The sequence below is a fragment of the Dysidea avara genome, chromosome 2, assembly GCF_963678975.1.
Source record: "Dysidea avara chromosome 2, odDysAvar1.4, whole genome shotgun sequence".
In the NCBI taxonomy this organism is placed as follows: Eukaryota; Metazoa; Porifera; class Demospongiae; order Dictyoceratida; family Dysideidae; genus Dysidea; species Dysidea avara.
This window is the reverse complement of record NC_089273.1, coordinates 10085446-10105989: the sequence shown is the minus strand read 5'-3', so window position 1 is coordinate 10105989 and position 20544 is coordinate 10085446. Positions and strand designations below refer to the sequence as shown.

Genomic DNA, 20544 nt, shown 5'->3' with positions numbered 1-20544 from the left:
ACAAAGCATTCTCATGCTGACGCTAAGGTACCAGTGATAGTGAAGCTGTCTCTGTTAGTGCTGCAGAAATGAATGTAAGTAAGTTTAAAGTACACAAATTGTATTTGTAGTAGCCAACACTTTTCCAGCTGATTAAACTTGTGATCAACTACAATGTGACTGTGCTTCAAAGCCTATCCATAACTACCCACCACCTGTGAAACTGAATGAGTAGGTGCCAAACTAGATGTACACCACAAGCAAGGTTTAAGAACATTTTATTACTGCTATACAGTTGAGACAAGTGGCTGGTACAACGTACTTTGAAACCTAAAACCTGACAGTTTATATACGTACTATGGGCATGGTTTGTAGTAACTATTAAAACATTAACACATAACATAATTAAAATGCCAAATAACTTATGTCTAACCTCCCCTACATCATTATACTACACAGCGCAGTGGAGAGTAACATTGACTTTGATTTAATCAAAACTGTTAAATCCTCTAGCAGCCAATATCAGCCCGATACCGATTATTGAACCAATTTTTGGTGGAACATTATTAAACAGCTAAATTGGTCATACAATATCTTTGGAATGCTTCAATGTATCATGATGAATTTTTAATATCAGATAGAAACACTCAGGGCCTCATTTTAGGTATAAAAATTGAACAATGTGTCAAAAGGATGGTTTTCCAAAATTGGGTCACAGATAGGTATCTATAAATGTTGCTTTTCAATCTTTTGCTATCAAGTTAAGAACATTGAATTGTGTAATTGGGGCAAGTGCCACTGGCAGTATCTGAAGCAATGTATTTATGTCTTCCTAAAATACATAGAATTGTAACATAGACGCAAACATGTGTGTCAGATGCAAAACTATTGTATTTGTGAACAATCTTAAAACTGTCTATGCCATTACTGGCATCACTTCAGTCTTCAGCTTACAGTATTTTATGTGATTAATATGTCAACTGTAGAGGATGTATGGCTAGCTCTTTAGAGATATTTAATAGGTGGGCACACTTTGAGTGCCCTATTAGAAAGTATGGCTGCCTTATTAGTATGTCTAGCTTAGTATGTCTAGCAGTGCTAAATTCTTGCTCAGTGTCCATGTTTTTACCAAGGCAGCTATAGCTTCAGCGATCATTTCATCACTCGCTAGGATTTAGACATAGCATTCTATGCATGTTTTAAATGATTCAAACTTTTAATTGACACAGATGATTTATGTAGCTTTCATAATTACAAATATCCATTCATAAACCAGCAATGAACAGCATCTAAATATTTTGGTACTAAAATTGCTTACCGGGCTGCTGAACAACCTGACCATCCCCACCAGGCACAATTATAATAGTAGTAAGTAATAAGTGTAACTTGAATAACCAATCTTTTGTAATGCCTGATAAGCAGTGTAGCTCTGAGAGGTGTAACATACTCTGAAAGAAACAAAAATATGTATGTCTATATTGTACAATAGATATTCATCATTAGCTATATAATTCAATAGTGAATCAATACATATGGTTATCACTAGTGCAATAAAAATATTAATTTAAAAAAAAGTAGGGTTCCATTGATAAAAAGTAGTGAAACAAGTGATGATAGTATTAGCTATGAGGAAAAATCCCTAGCTACTTGGCATTGTAACAATGTGAGAAAATTCCTAATTGCCATTGTAGGAGTGCTGACAAAGTAGGGATTTTCCCACATTTCTACAATGCATAGTAGCTAAGGATTTTCCCTCAAAGCTACCATCATCTCTTTTTTCACAACTTTTTATTGCTGGAACCCTATTTCATTTTTTACATCCATAATTTTTATTGCACTACTGTAGTTTGTAAACTTTTTGCTATAGCTACTGTAGCTATGAAATACATGTGTGACTGTGACTGCCATATTAGAGTATTTTACATTGATCTCACCACTCAACTATGCAGTAGATCAAGCTAGTACGCATGGCACAATTCCTTGTTTCCCATGGAGCTGGATCATTGTCGTGGTGCATTCTGATTGTTTAAGAGGGCATGGTAATTGTCTTAAAAGAAGCACAGCTTAGCTGCTACCAGTCCATCAAGGGGCGTAGCAATTGTTTTAAGTGCAGCTTAGCTGCTACCAGTCCATTAAGCACCTAAAATAGTTTCATGGCATCTAAATGCACTCATTCAAGGAAAGTGTCAATATGGAAATTAAATGCCTTGATATGGTTTCCTGGAATGAAGATGAAGATTTAATTGAAGATAAAAGTAATGGCAAAGCACAGAAGGCAGATACACAACAATGCATATTCGCACTACACTTAAACTCACAAACACAAGAACACAACAAAACAAGCACACACAACAAAGCTGTAAACTGAAATTTGTCTAACAATAAACATTACAAGTCTGCTTGTATTGTGAGGTAACAATGTAGTCATTAAAGTAGGAAGGGAGGTGGTTCCACTATTGTGATGCCTAATATTGGAAGAAACCTTGTTAAAATGTATGTGTCATCAGATTGGCAAAGTAGTGCTTGATTCTTCTGGTGGCTATTACCAAAGTTAATTGATCAGATCAAATCAAATCAGACTTGGCTTTTTTAGTGGCATGCGTCACTTATTGGGGGAACCCTACTGAACAGTACGACCATACTCTTTAATTACTACTTAATGTATCATTACACACAAATAAAGTTTAAGGTTTGCAAGTTTCAAGTCACAGTGAATCAAGAAAGTATGTACCCTCAATTTTCTGCCATAAAGAATTTGCAATGTTGGTATTGTACAATCAAACTCAAAAAGTGGCATAAATGTGGGAAAATCACTAACTAACTAACTAACTATATATGTGGGAAAATTGGTCTTATCGCCCATGTCAGCAGATTCGATTTTTCACCCAGAACAAAAAGCTACATGAATAAACTACCTAATTTCACACAATCAAAATTAGCTAGACTTGGGTGGTCCATTTTTGCTGGCTGTTTTTCCCAAGCCCAGTGACAATCCATGCATGTGGTGTGGGGCCTAAATGGGACTCTGCAGCCTTGGGATGGTTGTATGTGACTGTACAGCTCCATGGTGCTGAATAAAGACCTGTTCTGTGAATTTACTTTCATTTAAGCCAATTTTAAGACACGAATAGCTCATAATTTAGCCTAATTGATCCCTATGCCTTCCTTTTCAATTTTTTGAACAGCCTCTTGCCCCCCTTCTGGGTTCTTACCTCCCTCCCGTTTTGGAGCTCGCCTGATTCAGTCAACCTTGGTTCAAACACTATCTAAACTGGCGGGAAACTTAGCTGCTGGCTACTTGCACAGTGGATGCTCTGGAAGGTAATGAGTTGATATAAAACGTGTGAAATTTTGGTACACATAACTTCAACCATTGGTAAGCCAAAATGCACTAAACACTAAAAACCAGCATTTCTAGATACTTTTAACTAGGCAATAAGACCGGTTTTCCCAGACTGGGTCACATATTCTATCGAAAAGGAATTGCAGATAGCCTGTGCCTCAAGGAGGAAGCAATGCATACTGCATGTACACTAGACATTAACATGGCAACTAACAGACCTTCAAGTCAAGACACACGGCAGTGTGTCATGTAGCCCAAAAAGCTGGCATGCCACACGATTTTTACACATACGTACTGTAGCTCCATGCTGCAGCCTGTAATGGAATGAGTTTGTCAAATTATACCATTACAAGACATCAAAAACATGACCACACTGTACATTTTTACCACATTTCATATTGTAAGGCTGGCCTGAGCCTACTATGCTTTTGAAATTGCCCATTATACTTTTGAGCCATGCTCCAAACTTTCCCCTATTATGCTCCAATTATACTAATCTACACCTCATTATGCTGTTAAAGAAAATTGTATTTTGATTGCTCCATAAGAACATCTAATCTATCTGTGATCGTTCTATTAGGATATCTCAAAATGTGGTGACTGTTCTATTAGAGTATAGCTTCACAACTACCTTGTTATTATTAGACTATAACAATCTCATCATGTAAAATGTGTAGAGTTTCAGTTTTTCTGTTACCCAAAGCACAAAAAAGTATGCCTTGCATTATGCTAAATGTTTTTACCTACCCATAATGCCCAAACGTATGCTGGCATAATTTGACATAATTTTCTTATGCTACCTGCACGTATAAGAGTTGTTATCTTGAAGTACTGTAGCTATTAATGAAATACATAATGGCTAACCGAATGTTATTGAAAATGCATACACACAGACTAGAGCTAAATGTTAACACTGATAGCTAAAATGTAATTTCTTGCATGCCACAACACTACCACCAGGCAGGTGTTACAAGTAGAAGATTCATACCTTTCATACTTTGAGATAAAACCAGCCTACATCAGCATGTGTATCAGTAACACACAATACCAATGGTGGCAAAGGCCCACAGTGGCATACATGCAAACGGACAGACCCTTTCTGTACAGTAGCTTCAAAATGTCATGCACATAATGTAACCATAGGGTGTAGTATCTATGGTGTAGCTATTATACTACCTTAGTCTGGCTCCGCCCGCTCCTTCGAAGCAGTAAGGGTCTGGTGAAGTAATAGATGCCATATCATTTCAAAAGGAATTCAATTAGATAGCACACGTAACCGCTTGCCAGTTACGTCAGATGATCGCCCTTCAATTCGAACAACGCATTGCGTTGCCAAGGCGATTTGTGTGTGAACGTCATTGGCACGCATTAGCTGGCTACAGCACCTGGGTGGTAGAAATGATTTTAGTATCTGTATTTCACGAAGACCCTTACTTTTTGCGAAGGGACGGGCGGCACCACATTAATTGTCCCTGTCGGTGAAGTAATTTTTACTTGTAGTCTAGCTACGTAGATTTGGCGGTATAATGTATTGAGGCCAGGCCGCCAATCTTCTCATCACCTTCTCAAGTGCTCACTCTCGTCATGTGTACTTTTTTTAGGCTTTTGCTATTGACACCAATTGGTTGGTGGCGCTGTCACAGTGATATATGTTTCCCCGGGTAACGTGTTTCCCGCACACATATCCCTAGGGATCCGTGTTTCCCCGCACACATATCACTAGGGATCCGTGTTTCCCACCAAAGGCTGTCAGTGATATGTGTTTCCCGTAGCGATTTTTTAAATATTTCACCACACACACATATCCCTAGGGATTCGTGTTTCCCCGCACATATATCACCAGGGATCCGTGTTTCCCACTAAGATATATATGCAGTAACTCCAAGGTCCTATGGCTAGTTGCAAAGAGTATGCGATCCAACCATTCAGTAGATATATTGCTATATCTAGCTAATAGACGCCCATGCATATTGCATGTATATAGCTATAGTTAGCTAACTAGTTATATAGCTACTATATAAGCTAATACAATAATTATACTAGCTAGCTATAATAATAATCAGAACTATAGTCATTTAAAATAAACTTTGTTGCTCTTCTCTGGACCTGCTCAATAAGTGTGATGTCCTTGACAGGGGCGGATCTAGGATTTATAAAGGGGGGGCTAACTCAAGGTACTAATCTCTTGGGTAGAGGTGTGCAAAGAACACTTCCCAGCAAAAGCATGCTGGAACTAGAGGGGCCTGGGGGCATGCCCCCCCCCCCCCCCCCCCCCCCCCAGGAAATTATAAAAAATAGATACTAAAATACTGCAATTTGGAGGCATTTCCACATAAAATTCATAATATTTTCTGCCTGTAGATTATATATACTGCCTTTAGATTATAGGTATGGCTCTCTGAAGCATTTTGCTAATGGAAAGTTTGGGTAGGTACAGACAACCAAGTACATGATGCACCCCTCTCACAATTGCACACCACTGAATAGGTGCATGTTAGAATAATAATGTTGAAAGTGGAAAATTTTGAAATTAGAACAATACAAGATTGAATCTGAGAGCATTTTCAATGGAAATTGTGTACCTGAATTAAGTATTGTCCTACATATTAACTACACAAGTGGATGAATGGAGCCCTTTAAACAGACCAATACACTTCATTGTATGTATAGGTGTAGGCAGATTTGGAAAAATTTCATAACAGAACCAACTACATGTTTCCAATGAATGTTCTATTAGAGTAGTTAGCTGACTGCTCTATTAGAGTATCTCGATTTTGTACTCCTCCAATGCTGATCCTGGTCCTTGTTGCATAAACTTTAGCATAAATCCACTGATAATACCTTGGAAAGATGTTTATAATGTGGTTTGTGAGTATTTGTATTATTAGTGATCATATAATTATGCTAAGACAAAATTTCATTATAATTCTCAGCATATTGATCAAGTAAAGCCTAAATATGAAGGGGGCTTCAGCCCCCAAAGCCCCCCCCCCCCCCTGGATCCACCCCTGCTTGATATGGTTATAGGTTTCCAAATCACTGAACTGTATATAACTTGCGATCTCACTAAGGAAATATACAAAGTTCTCCTGGCTGTCACTGTTTGATGCTTGCTAAAGCTGCAATGGAGCAGTCCTAGCATTCTGTAGGTCTTATAGGGATTATGTTTTTGTAGTGTTGATCCCAAGATAGGTCTGATGATATTATAATTCCCAGATTTTTATGTGAACTATTTGTTAAAACCTGCATGTGTGTCAGCTATTTTGTAATTAGTGATGACTTTTGCATTAATATAAGTGGACACTCTTTTTTGGATTAAAGGACATATTATATCTCGTACTCCACAAAGTTGCTGAGTCTAAATCATTTTGAAACAGTGAAATATCTCCAGGACTACAAACAGTATTATAAATCTTGGTGTCGTCAATGAATAGTAAAGTTTTACTGATGGTAACACAAGATGGTAAATCATTCATGTAAATAGTGAAGAGTAGGGGTGCCAAAATACTCCCTTGGGGAATCCCAGATAGAACCGGCAAGGGGGTAGATAATGACTTGACTGCATGCCAAAGCTGTAGCTACATTGATTAGTTATACATAGCTGCAATGCTATAGCTACATAGCCAAATCACAGCACAGTTTAGCAGTTATAGTTGAATGCCAGTGAATGGCTTGATTTCCTCCATCAACATGTATAATTATAGTATTAGTTGTATAGGTATGGCTATATATATATATATATATATTTGTTAATGTACAAACTCAATCATGAGTATATTCGTACATATGTAGTTAGCTACTTATTTACAAATTTATATAATTGTTAAATAAATCAAGAGATGGAGCTTGGATAATATGATAATCTAGTTGGTTCCATAATTTTATTGTAACTGAAAGGAAAGAAGGAGTTCATATAAGCATCTACCCTTGTTGGCAACTGGCTAGCTATGATTATTAAAAGTGCATGCGCGCCTATATGCTATAACACTACGTACGTCGCACATGACTTTATAAAGGGGAAACATATTACCCGGGGAAACACATATCACTGTGACTTGTAGGTCGCTAGCGAGTTAGTGATATGTGTGCGGGGAAACACGGATCCCTAGGGATATGTGTGCGGGAAACACGTTACCCGGGGAAACATATATCACTGTGACAGCGCTAAGGGCCACCAATACGCTATCGACACCAATCAAGTCACGTGACCTGATCAGATGGTATCGATACTGTGTCTGCCTCGTGGCACGATGTGATGCGGAAAGTTTACAGAGATATTGAGTAATCGTTCGTGGCCATGGATATGGCTGAAATAGCTGTTGGTAGAGGATTCGAGACTTATGAAGAAATTGAAGAGGCTGTGAAACGGCTAGAAAATGAGCATTACCATCCATTTCGACGTTTCAACTCTCAGTCTGTAAAAAAGTACAACCAACGACGGGAGAACATTGGCAGTAATTTGAGACTTGCTGAGAGCTTGAAATTTGCCTTTGTATCATATAGGTTAGTAATCACAGAGTGTTTATTCTAGGATTTTTGCTTGACTGGATACGAAAATTCTCACTTTTTGTTATAAGCTGAGAACAAAACAAACCTACAAAATCAGAAAGTTGAAGTTCACACTTAGTATTTGAGATCAAGCCTGAGACAGTAAGGTGTATCTTCCAAATAATGCACCTATCAATATTAAGCTCCACTGCCCCCCTCCCGGGTGTACGTGTAGATTTGATTAAACATCAAATGACTGTTATAGTACTACTGTTAGTGATGATGTTGACAGGTTTTGCATGCCTGACAGTTTGTGTGGGCCGGAGGCGGAAAATAAACCATCTGGTCACTGTTGCACACTTTCCATGAACACCAGAATACATAGTGGCATTGTTTTGCACCAAGGATGATGTAATAGTCTTGCTATTCACCTCTGTGAACAGACTGAGGCTAATGTTGTACTAGTAATGTCTTGGTAATTTATCTGAGGCATTGTTGAAAGTCTTTCTCTACAGTTTTGCCATTTCACGAAGTCGTAGCAAACCATATCCTTTTCCTGTAGTAGGGAAACTAAGATCGTAAGCCCATATTGCTCATAAACAACAGCCTGTAGAGAAGCCAGATTCAGCACTAAGAATTTGAATAATTGGTGTTTGTTTCATCATAAAGTGCACGAAGTGATCTGACTGGCCTTACCAACATTCTGGTAGTGGTCCGTAATAGTGCTCAGCGATATACCGTTTATCGTGATAAATTTGCATAACTGATTATGAGGTATTTCAATACCGATGTATCGAAATACCGGTTTTTTGACCAATATATCAAAATACCAGTATTGCTTTTAACCTAAACTGTTGATGGCTTCAAGCGTTACTTAAAATAGCAGGCTAACTATATACCGATATACCGCGATATTTTCTTACTACTAATTCAAATTTCAATACCGCTGACCACTAGTCCGTAATGTGTGCAACAGACACCAGACGATTTATTTGCTGCCCCCCACATAAACCATGTGGTATGCAAGACTAGATGTTAACTATCATCAGAAATTCAAGCTGTTAAAGTAATCATATATCACTACCTTATTATATTTGTTTATTAGCTTTTCAGCTACCTTTTTAATGTCACTTACCCTGTAAAAGCACAACCTTGCAGGCTTGAATGTCACAACTTAAAACAATGCCACATTTTTCTCATCCGGCAGTATTATGGTCTATATAATAATATTCTGTGCCTTGCAAACGTGCTTATAAACGAATAATTGCTACACGATGACAAGATGTCTGAGTCTGGAAACAAACGCTAAAATGTCAGCTGTGAAAATTAGCTGCATAAATTGTCTTAGTGACAATATCTTAACCCTTTTTCCAACTCCTGCACAGAAGACACTTTTGGACTTGTCTCACCAATATTGTCAAGGTGCTGTGAAGTATTGTGAGGTTGTTTTCTGATCAATATTGTTGTAAGAATGTGCGAACCTTCATAATCCCTGATATACAGTACTACCCACACTTGATTATAAAAACTATCTATAGGTATTGTGCATATTATGTAGTGCAAACAGTGTACTCAGTTGGGTATGTATAACTGTACTGTACCCTAGTTTGCCATGTCAGTACCTTCAAAACAAGTAGCATACATACAAAGATTTGTAAGCAATATATTATATACAATAAAATTAACAATAGCTGTATTTTTTTGCATAGGTGTGTACACTATGGGGAGCCAAGAAAAAGAGGCAAAGGAGTTAGGCCAACTCAACATCATTTTGCTCTGAAGTGCCAAGCTGAGTTGTATGTTTCATATAATCACCATGCTTGGAAGTTTGAAGTGCGGAAATGCTATTTGGAACACTGTTATCCAATAGGGCCAGAAGTTTTGCCTCATTATCCATTTAAACGACGACTGGCTGGTGATGAGTTGAAGGAAATAGAAGATTTGGTTACACTTGCCCCAAAATTGAAATTGGTGAGACAATATATCTTAAAGCAGTTTGGGAAGCAGGTTATATTAAAAGATATTCAAAATGTACGCACTAAGGTTAAAATTCAAGCTAAAGGTGGTCGTGATGAGGCACAGGTTACAATTGACCGGCTAGAAGAGGAAATGCAAAGAGATCAGGGTAGTAAAGGAGGCATAATTGTCAATGAAAATAGCGAATTGTCTATCATTTACTTTGCATCTTCTCACTTGCTAGGTTTGTATGAAAAGTTCCCAAAGGTGCTTATGATTGATGGAACTTACAATGTGAATAAGTCTCGTATGCCTCTATACTCCTTTATGATAGAGGATGGCAATGGTCATGGGAGAACTGTGTTTTATGCTGCTACCACAGACGAGAGTGCACAACATTTGAGAGCCATTGTCCAAGCATTTAAGAATAGCAATCCATGCTATGGAAACACTAAGGTTATTGTAATAGACAAAGATTTCACTGAGATAGCTGTACTTAAGGATGAAATTCCAACTGCTACAATTTTGTTTTGCCAGTTTCATGTGATTAAGTGCTTTTACAAAGCTGTGTCAGATGCAGAAGTTCCCAAAGAACAAAGGGACAGCTTAAGGAAAGTTTTACATGATATTGTCTATAGTGAAAGCATGGATGATTATGAAGACTACTTAGCTGAAATTGTATGCCTGGGAAATCCCAGTTTTGAGAAATACTTTTTTGACAACTGGAATAGCTGCTTGGAGATGTGGGCTTCCTTTCAACGTGATTCTAGTGTTCACTTTGGAAACACAACAAATAACCGTTTAGAATGTAGCCATAGCAAGCTTAAAGATTTAATTGGTCATACATCCTCACTTTCTGAGATGTTTGACGGGGTACTTAGCTTTATTCGTAGAGCAGTTTACTTCCATATCAACTAAACTTGACCATGTTGCTGGAATGCAAGAAGTTTCTGCGATTTGTACAGGATATGCCACTAAACTTCTACAGAATCAGGTAGAAGTAGCTCAGAAAGTTGATTACGAGTTTGTAGACACAGGTGATTCTGCAGTAACAGTAAAAGTATAAAGACCACACTCACAGTGTGGACATAGAAGCTGGTGTTTGTTCTTGCTCATTCTGGAACACTATGTTGCTTCCTTGTAGGCACATAATTGGTACTCGTTTGCACAAGGGTCTTTCTGTTGTAGATCTCTCTATGATAAATCAGCGTTGGCTGAAATCTTATCAAATCGACTTTGTCACAGAAAGCACCCATCATGATGACCCAGCCTGTACTAGCAATTGTTCACTTGAGTATGATCTTTTGCCAGAACCACCCATACAGAAAACACTTAATCAAGCTCAAAAGTATAAGAAAATGTTGAATTTGTGCCAAAAGATTGCAGCTCAGGCTAGCATGGTTGGTATGCCACAGTTTCGAGAGATGTACAACACAGTTGAAACGCTGGTAAAGAACTGGGACTCAGGTTCAAAATGTGTTGTTGTAAGCTGTGATGATGAATGTGAAAAATGCACAAGCAATCATGAGGAATCAACACTAGATGGGCAGGTTGCCAGTGATGAAGCTGTTAAGGAGTGTTCATGGGAAACCATAGAATATGAAGTCGAGTGTGATATTGATGATGAAACCACACAGTACAGTGATACCACATGGCATGTTGATTTCACACAGCACAGTGATGTCACACAACACGGTGATATCACAAGCCACGATGATGTCACACAGCATGGTGATACCACAAGCCACGATGATGTCACACAGCACGATGATACCACAAGGCACGGTGATGTCACACAGTATGGTGATACGACAGGGAATGGTGATACTACAAGGCATAGCGATTTCACACAGCATAGTGATACCACAAGGCATGGTGATGTCACACAGCACGGTGATACCACAAGGCACGGTGATGTCACACAGCATGGTGATACCACAGGGCATGGTGATACTACAAGGCATTGTGATGTCACACAGCATGGTGATACCACAAGGCATGGTGATGTCACACAGCACAGTGATACCACAAGGCACAGTGATGTCACATAGTACGGTGATACCACAAGGCACGGTGATGTCACACAGCACGGTGATACCACAAGGCACGGTGATGTCACACAGTATGGTGATACCACAGGGCACGATGATGTCACACAGCACAGTGATACTACAAGGCATGGTGAGGTCACACAGCACAGTGATACCACAAGGCATGGTGATGTCACGCAACAGAGTGATACCACAAGGCATGATGATACTGCACAGCTTGAAAAGCAGATTATGAAACCAGCCAAGAGGGCTACCATGCAACAAAATACCATTCTACACAGCAGTATCGAGGAGATTATTGACGGTAATGGAGCTGGTCAGCAAACACAACTGAAAAACTTAGCAGTCACATCCATTAAAAAAAGCTCAATACACCTGAAACCTAGTATAAAAGCTCGAGGTCGTCCAAAATACTCTTCCAAACTGTGGCCATCAAAATCAAAGAAAAGACAACACAGTGAAGACAGGTGTAAAGAGAATATTCAGCCAAGTGTGCAAGTTGGCAAAACAAGTAAGTGATTTAGTGTAAAGCAAAATAACGTATGTTTAAAACTTTTTAAAGGTAATAATACACAAAGAAAGAGATCCCGTCGATGTGGAGAGTGTATTGGATGCACATCCGTGGATTGTCAGAAGTGCTCAGCATGCCAGGATATGGTCAAGTATGGTGGCCCAGGAAAGAAGAAGCAGTGCTGTGTAAATAGGCGATGTGTTGTTACAGGTTAGTAAGCTAAGCAATGGATATATATGCATTGTATATATATAAGTATAATTTCTTTTCTACACAGAGCAACATAAATGTAGCTACAATTCAGGTATCAGCCATACTTGGGTTGACCTTTGTAAACCTGAATGGTGGACACTTAAGCCAGAAGTTAGCAAAGTGGTATGTTGTTTCTATGTCATTCATGACTTACTGTATTTAATGTGCACACATACAGGTACTTGATATTTGGCAGGAAGCAAGTCAAGGTATATTTGGGAAAATGGGATCATCTGATATGATGGACATCGATGTATATGCTTTGTTCCCTGGCAACTGGCTAACAGATAAGGTACTTATTGGTAAACAATACATATTGTACAATCTTGTTATACGCTAGGGAATCACTACGTTTCTAAAGGTTGCTGCAAAACGCTGCCTACAAATGGTATTAAATTAACTTTTAGCATTGTACATTAACAAAATAACATTACAGAAGGGACTGAATACATTTGTTGCATCCACTTTTCTATACAACAGTATGTGCCGTAATATGAATTTAGCAAAAAGATGGTACCGAGATGTAAGTAATAAGTAAACTTTTAATTATATCTTAATTTGTAATGTCACTTGATTAAGGTCAACATTTGTGACTATGAGCTGTGGGTAATTCCTGTCAACATCAACGAGTCACACTGGATACTTGTGGTAAAAATATCTTCTGATTGACTGTTATACATAACAGCCATGTTTCCAGGTGTTACAGACCACAAAGAAAGAACTGTGGCTATTTGACTAAACTGCAAATGTGTATGTCAGTTGCATCAGTGTCTTTAAGGAATGGTTGGTTTCGAAGACAGCGACAACCTGGAGAGATATTAATGCAGCATCAGTGGTGTGCATAATTAGAATTATAGTAAACTAAACGTATAATTATACCTAATTTAGATCTCAAATATGCCACTACAGTCAAATAGCAGTGATTGCGGTGTCTTTGTTTGTTTGGTAAGTAATACAGTATGTACAACCAGACATGTGTGATATAAATTTATTTACTAGTATGCATTACATGAAATGATGGGAGAGCGATCATACCAATTTTCACAGGTACTGTAGTTTTCATTACTTAATATGCAGTGCTTGAAATAGTGGTTAGACGTGTGACATTTTCTGACTAAAATTCATGCTTGTCTGCTATGATGTGCTCACTATTGATTAAACACTTTCACCAGATAAAATGCACGGTACAGCTTAGATGCAACTTAATGCTAGCAAGCATATAACTCTCGGGTGCTAGTACAGTGAAACCCCTCTAAAAGGACACCCCTGAACTGAGGACAACCTCTTTATAAAGGACATCTGTGAAGGTCCCAAATTAATGAAAGCAGTACTTTATACACCCCTTAACAAAGGACACCTTTTTACAAGGGACAAAAAATAATTCCCCAATGGCGTCCTTCTTAGATAGGTTCCACTGTAGTTTACTCCCAAGTGTGAGTAACCTACCCGAGAGTATGAGTAGTCTACCTGCAGGTGCGAGTAAACTAGGTGCAAGCATTAAAACTTTCTATGGAGTTCTGAGAGCTTACTCTTGAGTTCTAGTAATATATGCTCCGTTCATACTTTCCAGACTGAGAACACTCAAATTTACGTGGCTACAGTATATGTGTACCTACTCAGATTAACGACTGATCCCTCGATTCATTCCATTTTCCAAGTCAATATTCAGAATCAAGCGCATCAGCCATGAAAATATTGGCCAAAATATTAGAAGTACTGAATAGTCCTTGAGGCTCGAATCATGAATAGCTCTATGAATAGTCTACTGTAGCTTCACAACCAGGCCAGGTACATATACGTAGCTAGTACGTACATTTAACATTTGATGAGTTTATCAGTGAGCTCAAATGTTTTACTCGAGCCTCCAGTGGTCCTGTAGGTACTCACGAGTGCAAGTAAACCACTCTAGAGTGTGAGTAAATTCCTCGCAAGTAAATGCTAAGTAAATTCCTCGCAAGTAAATGCTAAGTTGCATCTAATCTGTACTGTATGATCAGACTTGACAGTGTTCCAAGGAAAAAATATTTCCAAGCACAAGCTTGTACAAGTATTCATTCACACATGCTCAAAATAATTCATTTCAAACACCGAGTATGTGCCATACAGTCTTAGGTATTTGCAGTGATATTAAAAAACTATCTTTACTCAACCTCAGAATTTCCTTTTAAATTAATAGTATATCAAGACACACGGTAGTGTGTCGTGCGGCCCAAGAAGCTGGCGCGCCACACCCGTGAGTATATTGACAGGAAGAACGAAAACGTCATTTTCACACATTTGTATCTCGGTGATCACTTATCTGATTGGAACCAAATTTGCTACACAGTTGCCCGCCAGCCAAGGGAGTCTACATTCCAATTTGAAGGAAATCGCTCCAGCCATTTCCGAGATACGAGCTGCCAAAGTTTCGTTTTTTTTCTTCGTTTTTTTTTCTTCTTCGTCTTTTCGCACACTTGCAAAAATTGCTATAACAAGCAAACGCGTACTCCGATCGCCTTGAAATTTGGCACACAGAAAGGGAGTCCAACGGCGAATCCTAGCATCACATTTGGTACAAATCCGATGAATGGTTCAGGAGTTATGACCGATTATTCGCGTAAAACAAGATCGATTTGTTGTCACGCCTACAGGGTAAACCGCTTCATGGAATGAGTTGAAAATTGCTATGTAGATGGAGTAACCATCGTAGGAGTGCCTTTTGGTGGTTTGAAAGGAATCGAGATAAAGACCACGGAGATATGACACAAAACCCAACCTGTGTCACAATTACGCGATCGATTTTTATGAATAAAAAAGTATTAGTTTTCACGCCTACTAGGCAAACCGCTTAGAGCAATGAGCTGAAAATCGGTGTATAGCTGGAATAATCTTCATAGAAAGTCCTTGCAGTAGTACAGAAGAATCGGATTACAAACCACTGAGTTATGATTCGAAAGCCAACTCCGTGTAGCAAATGCGAGATCGAGATACTCTAATAGAACAGTCACCCTAATAGAGCATTCGGCTAATTTATTTATTCCATTATAGAATTTTATTACATCACAAGTTATTCTGTAGGGAGTTCAGCTGCAAACAGTTAATCTTATAGACAGTTCAGCAAGAAGACAGTCACCATGTGGAGAGTTATGCAAATATATCACTATAGAGATTCAGAACATTACAAGTCACACTGAAGAAAGTTCAGCTATAAACAAGTCATGCACTGTGTAGAGAATTCAGCTACAATTAAGTCACTCTCTAGAGAATTCAGTTACACAGAATTCAGCTACACACAAGTCACTGTGGAGAGAGTTCAGCTACAAACAAATTACCCTTTAGAGTGATCAGCTACAAACAAAACACTTTGCAGGGTGTTCAGCTGCAACAAATCAACCTTTAGAGCGATCAGCAATGAACAAATCTACCTGTAGAGAGATAAGCTAGAAACAAATCACCCTGTAGAGAGTTCAGCTACAAAAAATCACCCTGTAGAGACATCAGCTAGAAACTAGACACAATGTAAGGAGTTCAGCTACAAGCAATCACCCTGTAGAGAGTTCAGCTACAAAAAATCACCCTGTAGAGACATCAGCTACAAACTACACACAATGTAAGGAGTTCAGCTACAAATAAATCACCCTGTAGAGAGTTCAGCTAAAACAAATCAACCTGCAGAGAGATCAGCTACAAACAAATCACCTTTTAGATAGTTCAGCTACAAACAAATTACCTTGTAGAGAGATCGGCTACAAACAAATCAACCTGCAGAGAGATCAGCTACACACAATTCAACTTGTATAGAGATCAGCTACAAACAAATCATCTTGTAGAGAGATCAGCTACAAACTAGACACAATGTAAGGAGTTCAGCTACAAGCAAATCACCCTGTAGAGAGTTCAGCTACAAACAAACCAACCTGTAGAGCGATCAGCTAGAAACAAATCACCCTGAAGAGAGGTCAGCTACAAAAAATCACCCTGTAGAGATATCAGCTAGAAACAAATCACCCTGAAGAGAGGTCAGTTACAAAAAATCACCTTGTAGAGAGATCAACTACAAACAAAACACTTTGCAGAGAGCTCAGCTACAAACAAATCAACCTGTAGAGAGATCATCTAGAAGCAAATCAACCTGCAGAATGATCAGCTACAAACAAATCAGCTTGTAGAGAGATAAGTTACACACAAATCAACCTGTAGAGAGATAAGCTAGAAACAAATCACCCTGTAGAGAGTTCAGCTAAAACAAATCAATCTGCAGAGAGATCAGCTACATACAAATCACCATATAGATAGCTCAGCTACAAACAAATTACCTTGTAGAGAGCTCGACTACAAACAAATCACCCTGCAGAGAGATCAGCTACACACAAATCAACTTGTATAGAGATCAGCTACAAACAAATCACCCTGTAGAGAGATCAGCTACAAACTAGACACAAAGTAAGGAGTTCAGCTACAAGCAAATCACCCTGTAGAGAGTTCATCTACAAATAAATCAACCTGTAGAGCAATCAGCTAGAAAAAAATCACCCTGAAGAGAGGTCAGCTACAAAAATCACCCTGTAGAGAGATCAGCTAGAAACAAATCACCCTGTAGAGAGTTCAGCTGCAAACGAATCACCTTATAGAGAGTTCAGCTACAAACAAATTACCTTGTAGAGAGATCGGCTACAAATTAATCAACCTGCAGAGAGATCAGCTACACTCAAATCAACTTGTAGAGAGATTAGCTACAAACAAATCACCCTGTAGAGAGATCAGCTAGAAACTAGACACAATGTAAGGAGTTCAGCTACAAGCAAATCACCCTTTAGTGAGTTCAGCTACAAAACAATCAACCTGCAGTGAGATCACCTACAAAAAAGGTCCTTGTACAGAGTTCAGCTACAAACAAATTACCTTGTAGAGAGATCGGCTACAAACAAATCAACCTGTAGAAAGATCAGCCACACACAAATCACCCTGTAGAGAGATCAGCTAGAAACTAGACACAATGTAAGGGGTTCAGCTACAAGTAAATCACCCTGTAGAGAGTTCAGCTAAAACAAATCAACCTGCAGAGAGATCAGCTACAAATAAATCACCTTATAGACAGTTCAGTTACAAACAAATTACCTTGTAGAGAGATCGGCTACAAATTAATCAACCTGCAGAGTACACACAAATCAACTTGTAGAGAGATCAGCTACAAACAAATCACCCTGTAGAGAGATCAGCTAGAAACTAGACACAATGCAAGGAGTTCAGCTATAAGCAAAATCACCCTTTAGTGAGTTCAGCTGCAAACAAATCAACCTGCAGTGAGATCACCCACAAAAACGCACTTGTACAGAGTTCAGTTACAAACAAATTACCCTGTAGAGAGATCAGGTAGAAGAATTCACCTTGTAGAGAGTTCAGCAACAAAGAAACCACCATGTAGAGATTTCAGCTGCAAACAAATCACCCAGTGGAAAGATCAGCTAGAAGAAGTTACCTTGTAGAGAGTTCAGTTACAAAGAAACCATCATATAGAGAGTTCAGCTACAAAGAAATTACCCCATAGAGAGTTCAGCTAGAAGAAGTCACCTTGTAAAGAGTTCAGCTACAAAGAAACCATCATGTACAGAGTTCAGCTACAAAGAAACCACCATGTAGAGTGTTTAGCTGCAAAAAACCACCTGTAGAGAGTTCAGCTAGAAACAAATCACCCTGTAGAGAGATCAGCTAGAAGAGGTCACCTTGTAGAGAGTTCAGCTACAAAGAAACCACCACATAAAGAGTTCAGCTGCAAATAAATCACTTGTAGAGAGTTCAGCTACAAGTAAATCCCCCTGTAGAGGGATCAGCTAGAAGAAGTCACCTTGTAGAGAGTTCAGCTACAAAGAAACCATCTTGCAGAGAGTTCAGTTATAAACAAATCACCCTGTAGAGAGATCAGCTAGAAGAAGTTACCTTGTGGATAGTTCAGCTACAACAATTCACCCTGTAGAAAGATCAGCTAGAAGAAGTCACCTTGTAGAGTGTTCAGTTACAAAGAAACCATTATGTAGAGAGTTCAGCTGCAAACAAATCACTCTGTAGAGAGTTCAGCTACAAAGAAACCGCCATGTAGAGAGTTCAGCCTCAAACAAACCACCTTGTAGAGAATTCAACTACAACAAATCACCCTGTAGAGAAGAAATTACCTTGTAGAGAGTTCAGCTACAAAGAAACCATCATGTAGGGAGTTCAGCTACAAAAAAACCACCATGTAGAGAGTTTAGCTGCAAACAAATCACCTGCAGAGAGTTCAGCTAGAAACAATTCACCCCGTAGAGAGATCAGCTGGACAAAGTCACCTTGTAGAGAGTTCAGCTACAAAGGAACCATCATGTAGAGAGTTCAGCTGCAAACAAATCACCCTGTAGAGAGTTCAGCTACAGAAAAATCACCCTGTAGAGAGTTCAGCTAGACGAAGTCACCTTATGGAGAGTTCAGCTACAAAGAAACCATCATGTAGAGAGTTCTGCTACAAACAAACCACCATGTAGAGAGTTTAGCTGCAAACAAATCACCTGTAGAGAGTTCAGCTAGAAACAAATCACCCTGTAGAGAGACCAGCTAGAAGAGGTCACCTTGTAGAGAGTTCAGCTACAAAGAAACCATCCTGTATATAGTTCAGCTACATTTCAAGTCACCCAGTACAGGGGCGGATCCAGAGTCTGGAAAAAGGGGGGGCACCTTGCTGAAAAAAAAGTTGAAGAGCAAAAAGAAAAAAAAAGGTCACAACAATAATAGCTAGTTATTCTTTACCAAATATATTATATCACGTATGTTATGTAAAATAAAATCCTATTTATAGCTTCCTAAGTAAGCTACACTTCCCCATGAACACTGTGACTGCTTTATTAGAGTGATTGGTGATTGACTGCTCTATTAGAGTATCTCGATCTTATATACATTTTTTAAGGGAGAGGGGGGGGGGGGGGGGGGCACGTGCCCCCTGTGCCCCCCCCCCCCCCCCTGGATCCGCCACTGCAGTAGAGAGATCAACTGCAAAAAAATATCCTGTGGGGAATAATGGGCATGTAATAAACATATGTATATAATTTGTATAATTACTAATAAAATCAAAAACAATTGAAGCATTAAAAATCTTCTTTAGGTTCTTTTCTTCTTCCTGTGGTAAAGAAAAAACACATGGGTTAAAAAGCCCCAAAGCCAGCCATAGGCCGGCTTTGCAGCATACAAATACAAAAAGAAGTGATATCTAATCAAAAACAGCCAAGCTGTAAAAAAAGGTGCGGCCCCAAAAAAGGCCATGGTGAAAAAAGATGTGAAATCCAAGGTGGCGGCCAAGAAATGGCTGTGATGGTAGGTTAATGGTTACATTTTAATAACAACAATTCATGTGAATTTTGTGCCGCTTGGTCTTGGCACCAAATTCACCTGAATTGTCGTTATTAAAATGTAACCATTAACCTACCATCACAGCCATTTCTTGGCCGCCACCTTGGATTTCACATCTTTTTTCACCATGGCCTTTTTGGGGGCCGCACCTTTTTTTACAGCTTGGCTGTTTTTGATTAGATTTAGGATACATGTATCATTCATTAGTTACAATATATTCACACAGGGAAACACACATCGGATAAGAGAGTGGATAACATGGAAGATCACAGAAACTTGTTGGAAGGAAAATCTCTAAACTGAATTTAAAACTCCATGTGCATTATTTAGAACAATACATTAATTTATATGCTTCATACAATCTAATAAACTACTATCTTCATCATTCCGTTCTTTGGAATGGATTGTTTTTCATCTCCAGCGAAGGGGCGGCCGCACTTGACCGATGACTCGGAATAGCAGCCTCCTCAATTTCTTCATAAGTCTCGAATCCTCTACGCTAGTAATACCATGGCCACGGGCGTTGTGTTCAATATCTCTGTAAACTTTCCGCATCACATCGTGCCATGGAGCAGACACAATATCGATACCATCTGATCAGGTCACGTGAC

General features: G+C 38.9%; 1 protein-coding gene and 1 long non-coding RNA gene across 2 annotated transcripts; both read left to right on the top strand.

The window, feature by feature from the left end:
- Nucleotides 1–7756: 7756 nt before the first annotated feature.
- Nucleotides 7757–10419, top strand: LOC136243147 (uncharacterized). Its single transcript, XR_010694755.1, has 3 exons — nt 7757–7825; nt 9520–9606; nt 9681–10419. It is a non-coding gene; the product is annotated as an uncharacterized lncRNA (long non-coding RNA).
- A 1402-nt stretch (nt 10420–11821) lies between these two features.
- On the top strand, nt 11822–20286 carry LOC136243137 (uncharacterized). Its single transcript, XM_066034662.1, has 11 exons — nt 11822–12328; nt 12380–12538; nt 12606–12703; nt 12759–12872; nt 12921–12968; nt 13017–13103; nt 13160–13228; nt 13278–13415; nt 13469–13525; nt 13580–13627; nt 20160–20286. The coding sequence occupies exons 1-8, from the start codon at nt 12049–12051 to the stop codon at nt 13317–13319; spliced, it is 897 nt and encodes a 298-aa protein (XP_065890734.1). The 5' UTR covers nt 11822–12048; the 3' UTR covers nt 13320–13415; nt 13469–13525; nt 13580–13627; nt 20160–20286.
- The last annotated feature ends 258 nt before the right edge of the window (nt 20287–20544 follow it).